Source organism: Delphinapterus leucas, chromosome 11 (genome assembly GCF_059928025.1).
Source record: "Delphinapterus leucas isolate spDelLeu-1000000601 "Yukka" chromosome 11, BTC_Dleu_Yukka2, whole genome shotgun sequence".
Lineage (NCBI taxonomy): Eukaryota > Metazoa > Chordata > Mammalia > Artiodactyla > Monodontidae > Delphinapterus > Delphinapterus leucas.
Window position 1 is genome coordinate 75,726,092 of NC_143139.1, and position 9,700 is coordinate 75,735,791.

At 35.1% G+C, this 9,700-nt stretch overlaps 1 protein-coding gene across 8 annotated transcripts in view; it reads left to right on the forward strand.

The window, feature by feature from the left end:
- MRPL42 (mitochondrial ribosomal protein L42) overlaps positions 1–8,064 on the forward strand; it is a 32,984-nt gene extending 24,920 nt beyond the window's left edge. For all 8 annotated transcript variants that reach the window (XM_089921126.1, XM_089921128.1, XM_030763004.2 and 5 more), the window contains one exon: positions 7,894–8,064. In XM_089921126.1, coding sequence (XP_089777252.1) covers positions 7,894–7,939 — 46 coding nt within the window. In that variant the 3' untranslated portion in view covers positions 7,940–8,064. The remainder of the gene's footprint in view (positions 1–7,893) is intronic.
- The last annotated feature ends 1,636 nt before the right edge of the window (positions 8,065–9,700 follow it).

Here is a 9,700-nt window from a genome sequence, read left to right on the forward strand (position 1 = left end):
CGTTGTTTTGGTCTTTCTGAGAACCAGCTATTGGTTTAATTGATTCTATTGTTTTTCTGTTTTTTATTTCATAAAATTTTGCTCTCTGTTGTTTTATTCCTTCTGCTTATTCTGGGTTTAATTTGTTCTTTTTCTGGTTTCTTAAGGCTTATTGTTTGGAAGTCTGTGTTCCTTAAGCATTTAATGCTATAAATTTCCCTTTCAGCCCTCTTTTAGCTACATCTCAGAAATTTTGATACGTTTTGTTTTTTATTCAGTTCAAACTGTTTTCTGATTTCCCTGTGATTTCTTCTTTGACCCAAGAGTTATTTAGCAGTGAGTTCCAGATGTTTTGAATTTTTCCAATATCTTTTTAAAAAAAATTTGTTTATTTATTTATTTTGGCTACACTGGGTCTTAGTTGTGGCATGCGGGATCTTTAGCTGCGGTATCGCGGTGTGTGGACTCCTAGTTGTGACGTGCGGGCTACTTATTTGCGACACGTGTGTGGTATCTAGTTCCCCGAGCAGGAATCGTACCTGGGTCCCCTGCATTGGAAGTGCAGGGTCTTACCCACTGGACCACCAGGGAAGTCCCTCCAATATCTTTCTGTTCCTGGTTTCTACTTTAATTCTGTTGTGATCATGAAACATAGTTTGTATGGTTTCAGTCTTTAAGTTAATTGAGATTTGTTTAATGTCCGAGATTATTGTCTGCCTTAGTGAATGTGTATTTGAAAAGAAAGTGTATATTGTGCCATGGTTGTGGGTAGTTTTCTAAAAATATCAATTAGGTCTACTTGGCTGTTGGTAGTGTACAAGTTTTCTACAGCCTTACTAATTTTCTGTTTATTTAATCAGTTATTATGAGAGGAATGTTGAAATCTGCAACTGTAATCACAGATTTTTCTGTTTCTCCTCCCAGTTCTGTTTTGTCTTCATATGTTTTGAAGCTCTGTTATTAGGTGTATATTCATTTATTATTGTTATATTCTCTTGATAAGTCGACACCTTATCTTTATGAAGTGTTCTTTTTTATTTCCACTGATATTTCTTATTATGAAATCTAATTTGTCTAGTATTAATATAGCCTGTTCAGCCTTCTTTTGATTAGGGTTTGCATGATATATCTGTTTCTATTCTTTTACTTTTAACCTACATGTGTCTTTATATTTAGAGTGTTGTGTTTTTTTAACATGGTATAATATTTATTTATTTTTAAATTTTTAAAGTTTTTATTGGAATATAGTTGACTTACAATATTGTGTTCGTTTCAGGTGTACAGCAGAGTGAATCAGTTATATATATGTGTGTGTGTGTGCAGATTTTTCAGATTCTTTTCCCATATAGGTTATTACAGAATATTGAGTAGAGTTCCCTGTGCTATACAGTAGGTCCTTGTCAATCTATTTTATATGTAGTAGTGTGTATATATTAATCCCAGTCTCCTGATTTATCACTCTCCCCCATGTTTCCCCTTTGATAACCATAAGTTTGATTTCGAGATCTGTGAGTCTGTTTCTCTTTTGTAAATAAGTTCATTTGTATCATTTTAAAAATTAGATTCTACATATAGATGTGCTATTATATGATATTCTTTCTCTGTCTGACTTACTTCACTTAGCATGGTAATCTCTAGGTCCATCCATGTTGCTGCAAATGGCATTATTTCATTCTTTTTTATGGCTGAGTAAAATTCCATTGTATGTATGTACCACATCTTCTTTATCCATTCCTCTTGTTGATGGACACTTAGGTGGCTCCCATGTCTTGGCTATTGTAAATAGTGCTGCAGTGAACATTGGGGTGCATGTATCTTTTCGAATTATGTTTTTCCCCAGATATATGCCCAGGAGTGGGATTGCTAGATGATATGGTAGTTCTATTTTTAGTTTTTTAAGGAACCTCTGTCTGTTCTCCATAATGGTTGTACCAGTTTACATTCCAAGAACAGTGGAGGAGGGTTCCCTTTTCTCCACACCCTCTCCAACATTTATTGTTTGTAGATTTTTTGATGATGGCCATTCTGACCAGTGTGAGATGATACCTTAGTGAAGTTTTGATTTACATTTCTCTAATAATTAGTGATGTTGAGCATCTTTTCATGTGCTTTTTGGCCAACTGTTTGTCTGTATTTGGAGAAATGTCTATTTAGATCTTCTGTCCAATTTTTGATTGGGTTTTTTGTTTTTTGATATTGAGCAGCATGAGCTGTTTGTATATTTTGGAGATTAGTCCCTTGTTGGTTGCATCGTTTGCAAATATTTTCTCCCATTCTGTGGGTTGTCTTTTCATTTTGTTTATGGTATTTTTTTTTTTTTTTTTTTTGCGGTACGCGGGCCTCTCACTGTTGTGGCCTCTCCTGTTGCGGAGCACAGGCTCCGGACATGCAGGCTCAGCAGCCAGGGCTCACGGGCCTAGCCGCTCCGGGGCATGTGGGATCTTCCCGGACCGGGGCATGAACCTGTGTCCCCTGCATCGGCAGGCGGACTCTCAACCACTGCGCCACCAGGGAAGCCCTATGGTTTCCTTTGTTGTGTAAAAATTTTTAAGTTTAAAGTGGGTCTTTTTTAGTGAATAGAATATAGTTGGATTTTGCTTTTTTATCCAATGTGACTTCTCATTTCAGTGCCAAGTCATCTTCAGTGCATTCTGTTTTGATTTTCAGGACTTTCACTCTTCCTCTGCCATTTGCCCTTAGCTCACTTTTTTCATGAAATTTAATTTGATTATAGTCACTTTGAATAGCTACCACCCCATTAGCGTAACTATGCAACTATATTAGATATTAGATATCTGTTATTAGAGATCTGTTAATGTTATATTTGTGGGTAATTTTTTGTTTTCATCGTTTGCTCTCAATTATTCTGTCTTTATCAGGAATGCAACTTCTGTTTTGTAGTTTACCAGAAGACCTCTAATAAAATATCTTTAATACAATGTATGTGTGTTAAGTTACTGTCTGATGGAATATTATCTTACCTAATTATCTTCACAGCTTCTTGAAGGTGTTCAGTTTTTCTTTGAGACCATACTTTATGCTAGTCTTTGGGTTGGTCTGCTGGTAAATTTCCCAGTGATTCTTGGAAGTTTTATTCCCAGAGTTCAGCTATCAAGTCATGTGGATTTATCTAATTTCCATTTTATCTAGGTAGGTCACCTGTGGATTAAGATGTTCTTCATTATCTAATTCTGAATCAAGGTCAGCAGAGGCTTTATGATCCCAGGGTGTTGCCCACCTCATCCAATCCCAAACCTACCTGCATTTAATTATTGGCCTCACCCAGGGTGGGGTGGACTGAGAGTATATGTAGTATGACTATACAGAATTGATGCTGTAATAGTCTAGTAGGCAATAAGCACTGGAGATTAGATTATCTCAAGTCTGGAGATCGAAGGTTAAAATTGTTACCACTAAATTTATGATTTGGATATTACTGTTTCCTAATCCTGGTGATCCTGTTTGCTTTAGGATGGCAATTCAAAGAGTCTTCTTAGATTTAGGCTTTATACTGAAACTGGATACTAGAACTGTTTGAATTTTTAGTGTGAGAGATTAGTGGTGAGGAAATCCAGGACATTGGGCTTGAGGTTAAATTGAACTTTTAGTTCCCTGCTCTCTGCCTTTGCCTGAATGACTATTTTTATATTCAGTTGTGCAAAGGTTGGTTTAAAAAAATAGCATATGTAACCATGAGGCTCCTGCTACTTCCTGTTTGATGATATTACAGGTGATGAAAACAAGTTAAACTAACTTAGCCACTACATTATAATTTACCTGAAGTAATGGGGCTTCGAACATATTCTTTGAAAGGTGCTCCTTATGCAAATCAATTTTTTTGTATTCCTGTAGCAATTTGCATTAGGTAGCTCCTCTGTAAATAGTTGCTGGGGACATGATTCTGAGTTGTTTTGCCCTTCTCTGCAACCCCTGGGGTATCTCCTGTTGGCCTCTAGTGTTGCCAGTACTCAGGAAGCAGGACATATCAGTGCCCTCACTTGCCAGCATCTATGTACAAGCTCTTTTTCCTTTTTTCAGTCTTCCTCAATTGGCGTGAAAAAAATAAAAAAGTCAGTGAAGCATTCCTTCCATTATAATTCTTTGCAAAATACACCATTTTAGCAATATGGCAGAGTTCCTAATGGTTTTGTTTGAGTTTTCCATTGTTTTTCTCATTAATTCAACCATAATAAGTTTGTTGAAACTGTTTATGTACCCAAAGTTCATATACCATCTTGGTTTCTCTTGCTGATTCCATTTCATTTCCCTTATCTCTAAATTTTGGAGTTTCCCAAGGATCAGTCCTTGGTCCTCTTCTCTTTTCTGTCCCATTCCCTAAGACAGTGATCTCATCCAGTCTCATGGCTTTAAATACCATCTACATTGGCTCCCAAATCTATCTCTTCCTGTCCCTTCACCTCCAGACCTGTATATCCACGGGCCTACTTGTCTAATGGACATCCCTAACTTATTGTGTCTCTAACTGAGCTTTTCGTGGTCCCTCACAAACCAGCTTCTTTTGCAGCCTTCCCTGTCTCAGTTAATGCGAGTTCCATTGTTCTAGCTGCTTGGGCCAGAAATCTTGGTGCCATTTTTGACTTTTCTCTTTGTCTCATACCCAACATCTGGTCTATAAGCAAACCCTGTTGGCTCTATCTCCAAAATGTATCCAGATTTGACCATTTATCACCATTCCCTCTGCCATCATCCTGGTACACGCCACCACCTTTTGCCTGGTTCATAGAAGTGGCTTTCTAACTGGTCTCCCTACTTCTGCCTTTGCTTCCCTGTGGTCTGTTCTTAGCACACAGCCAGAGTAATCCTGTTAAAAATTCCACTAGTTCTTATAATTTTTCTGTTGAAAACCTTCCAACAGCTTTCCATCTCACTTAGAGAAAAGCTATAGGCCTTAACTATTATCTACTAGAACCTATGTGATCTGACCCTCTTTTACCTTTCCACTCTCATTTCCTACTATTCTCTTCTTTCTTCACTCTGTTCCAGCCACATGACCTCTTTTCTGTTCCTTGAACATGCCCTTCCTTCTACCTCAGAGCCCTTATACCTGCTGTTTACTCTATATAGAATACTTTTTCCTGCTGATATCAGCAAAGATAGCTGTCTTACTTATTTTGCGTTTTTACTCACTGAAGCCTCCCCTGGTCAACTTGTTTATCTTGTTTTTCTGTCTAATACACTGAAATGTAATCTCCATGAGGGTGGGGATTTTGTCATGTTTTGTGTACCACAGAAACCTTAGCACCTAAAAATGGTGCCTGGCACGTGGTAGATGCTCCACACATTTAAAATGAATGAATAAATGAATGAGCGAATGATTCTGATTTTCATAATATCTCTTAAAAAAGAAAATAGCTAACATAACTCCACTAACTGTAAAGTTATGTTGAAAGAAAGAAGGATGGAAGGATTGAAAGAAGTCTGGATAGAAAGTAAGAAGGATCTGGAAAGTAATTCTAAATTTCTGAAATATAAAGCAATTCTATAAATGTATGAATAGCTGCACGACTTTATTTAAAGGACTACTTTAATATTTTTCCATGGAGGCAACAAAAATTAGCTACCACCATGAGTAGGAGACATTTGAACATCTAGCTGCATTGTGAACCAGGAGGTGAAGTTCTGTCTTGGACTAAGAACTGTAGACAAATCTTTCAGATATCACTGAGTCATTGTGTAATTTAAGAAGGGTAACAATATGTTTTGGTTTCCCAGGGACAGTCTCAGTTTAACTCATTTGTTAATTATTAATAGAGTGAGTTTTTATTCTTTAAAGGATCCCAGTTTGGATGATAAGTTATAAGGGCACCCTAAAATTCAGGTGCTTGCTTCTGAGTGATTATAGCATATATTGACATTCATGCATGATAAGAAATCTGTAAATGCTATTTAACATTTATTGAGCATATTTCAGAGCTTGACTTTGTTAGGTTTAGGGCTATCAGGGTCTCAAGCATTTTCAGTCAGTCTTGGGTAGTGAAAATGGTTGAGCATTGTAAGCTGAATCGCATTTTTATAGGATAATGCTTAGATTTTTAGGGCCACAGACTTCATTGAGAATCTGATGAAACCTATGAATCCACTTCCCAGAAAAACACATATACAAAATTTTTATAAATAATTTCAGTAAGTTTGTGACTTCCCAAACCCCCCTATTCTGGTATCTAACTGCTTTGAGAGAACACCTTTCAGGGATACTATTGCACTAGTAAAACCTTGATTATTTGGCACATAACTGGAACCCTTAAGAAAACCGTTATTTTCTCAATGCCAATATAAGTACATGTAGAAATGTTTATTTAGATAATTGATATTATGCTATATGTATTATTCTACAACTTAGGGTTCCATGTTAGTATATATAGATGTGCTTCATTTTTTTAAGTTAATTTCTGTATTTTGCAATTTGTCAAAAAATCAATATCAAAAAACAGTGTATAGGAAAGTTGCCTTATGAAACCTTAAGATAAGCAAAAAATACTGAAGATCATCTTTTTTTTAAAAATTCATTTATTGGTTGCACCAGGTCTTAGTTGCTGCAGGTGTGCTCCTTAGTTGCTGCAGGTGTGCTCCTTAGTTGTGGCACGTGGGCTTCTTAGTTGTGGCATGTGAATCTTAGTTGCAGCATGCATGTGGGATCTAGTTCCCCGACCAGGGATCGAACCCAGGCCCCCTGCATTGGGGGCACAGAGTCTTCTCCACTGCAGCACCAGGGAAGTCCCCCCAGATCATCTTAATCACAACAACTAAAGAGCATAAGAACATGTCTTATCATTTATGGTGTAGAAATCTTTACAGTGAATGTCCACACTAGCAAAAAAAGTTAAAAATTAGCTCAGACCAACTTGCAAGATTCTGGCCTTAAGGGAATTTTTGAAGAGAATTCATCACCGAAATCAAATGTACTCTGTGCAGACATTTTCTTAACTCAATAAAGAAAATAAGGAAATGTTGCGAAGAAGAAAGAATTCTTCGTGGCGAAATCACTTAGTCACTGCTAACAATGCATTTTATTTCTCTTTTTCTTTCTATACATAAATTTTATTAGTTTGCATAAATTTTTACATGGTTTTAATCTTTATTAGTTCACATAAATTTTTACATGGTTTTTATCATACTGTATATATAAATTTGCATCCTGTATCATCCCTTTCCCCATTAATATTTTTATATTAAAGTAGTTAATATTTTAACTGCTTACTTACTGCTTTAGGATAGATTTCCAGAAGAGGAATTACTAGGTCAAAAATTATGATTATTAAAAAAAATTTTTTTAAGTATTAACCACACTGTTTTTCAAAAGTGTTATACTGATTAATACTTTAAGCAGTTGGATCTGATATTGCTTGCTTCACCATACTCATACTTGGATTGTGCATTATAATTTTTAAAATATTTGTGATTGCAAAAAAAAGTAAAAACGTTTTTCACTGTTTTAATTTGCATTTCTTCCATTTTTGTGATATTACACATTTTTCCATATACATATTACTAATCGTATTTTATTATAAAAACATGATCTTGGAGCTTTAGAGGCCTCCATTTAGAGCTGATCATCCCCTTTTGAATAAAACTTTAATAGAGCACGTTCTGCATGTTCACAGTGTTTAAGGAACAGTCATCCATATTGCCATATTGAAACTACCTCAAGATCTGAAAAAAGACTTTCCAAATGCTTAATTAATAGAAGACAATTTTCACAGCAGGAAAATGTGACTTATTATTAAGAAGTATCTTCTACCTGAGGTGTGTCTAACTGTGTGTGTGTGTGTATTAGGTTTCACTGATTTTTTTGAATACCAGTAAACAGCAGGGTAATAGAAATTTGGTATTTCTATCAGGAACAGTTAACTTGTATTAAAATAATCTTATCTTAAATATTTTCTTCTTTTCAAGGTATCATAGACGTCGTAGAAAACTGAATCCTCCAAAAGACAGATGATATTGAGGTTTTCAGGAATCAAAGAGAAATGTTATCCTGCGTCTCATTTGCCATTTGAGAAAATACAAATTGCGTATATTCATTAATACGTTATATAGTAAAATAATAAAATGTCTTCTCATATATTAGAATGTGTATTTCTTTATATATATTAAGTAGTTCTGGATTTCACATTCTTATTTACGGAAGCCTATTTTTATTTTCCTTTTGAGTTATTAAAGTCTATTTATTTTTATGTGCCCGGTATGGTTAAGTACTTTTACATTATCAGCCAAATAGTAGTATAAATATGATTAATAAAAACGTGCATGATTCTCCTGAAGATTTTTAAACTGCCTTTGAAAAGAAACTCATGAGATCCACACAGAAAATAGATGTTACAATGTTTCCGTTTTTGTGGCTCTAGGAAATAGTTACATTTTAATCAGTTTCTACTACCTGCTAGGTCTTTAGTTTACATTATTATTAAATTCTCACAATAATCCTTTGAAGAAGGTGCATCATCCCCATTTTACAGATAAGGCTAAGTGACTTGAAGCCTAACTGCCTAGCAAATGGGAGAGCCAGGATCCAAACTGTTCAGATCCTTTTTTACAAGGCATCACTATGACAAGAGGTGTTTTCTTTCACCCAAGAATGTGCTTTCCTAGAAAGAATATTATTCATTTTGAGATTTTTTTTCTGGCTGTCTTAAAAGTTATGCTTGCTTCAGAGCACATACAACTCTGTGATTAAAATGTTAATATTACTAAACTAGTCTTACAAAAATGTTAATAGTCTATTCTGTTGATTATCCCTACCAGCTTATATATGATCCTTAATAGCATTGATGCCCCTGTGATTTCTATTTAGGAGGTGAGGAGTCTTTATTAAGAAGGTGAAAAGGTGCTTTATTCAAACTTGTGCAATATTTGTGATATTTTAAAATTTGGTGTGAAAAATGATTTCACATTCAAAGTCTATTGCTTAATCTAGTTCTTTGAATAGAGGAAGGTGAAGGGTCAAGTGTTGAGTAAAATGTAAGGAATAGTGAATAGGAAAGAGTAAAGAAAATAATTAATAATGGCCACCCTCTATTACAGAAAGGAAGTGTTTTTAAGTGGTTTATGCTCTTTTCATTAATATTCATTTGGGGGAAAGATCAAAGGAAAAACAAGTCAATAGAGTTGGATAATCAGAAATATTAACTGTGTTTGGTGACATAGCTTCGAAAATAGTTTTTTTCTGGTTGATTTATATCCAGATTTTTACAAAGATTGAGATATGCCATGTTATAAAAGTAGGAAGCATAAAAACTAAATTAATTAAATAACAAATTTTCTTCTAAGTACAAGGATCTACTAAATAGAGATTGTTCAATTGTAAGACGCCCAAACCACACATTCACATGTCAGTGCTTTGGAGAATTAACTTAGTTCTTGTTGTACTGGAAATATAGTACATTGTAGTTGACATTGTAGTTCCTGGAATTTTGGTCTTCAAGAGTTGCTGAATAAGTACGTATTTCATCACCACTATCACTTCCCCTCTGCTTCTCCACCTCAGAGGAGTAACCTATTTTACACTATCACTAACACTTTGTGAGAGGTCAGTTTGTTTTTTTCAGAAATTTAAAAAGTACATAAAGTCTGATGCTTCTTTAAATGGAATAAATTTAGCTTCATGAAAATCTTACTACCCTGTTCTTACTCTCATATTTCTTTCCATTGGTGAGGTGGATTAACACACTTCAAATTGATAAAAAGCATTGTCAGTGAAACC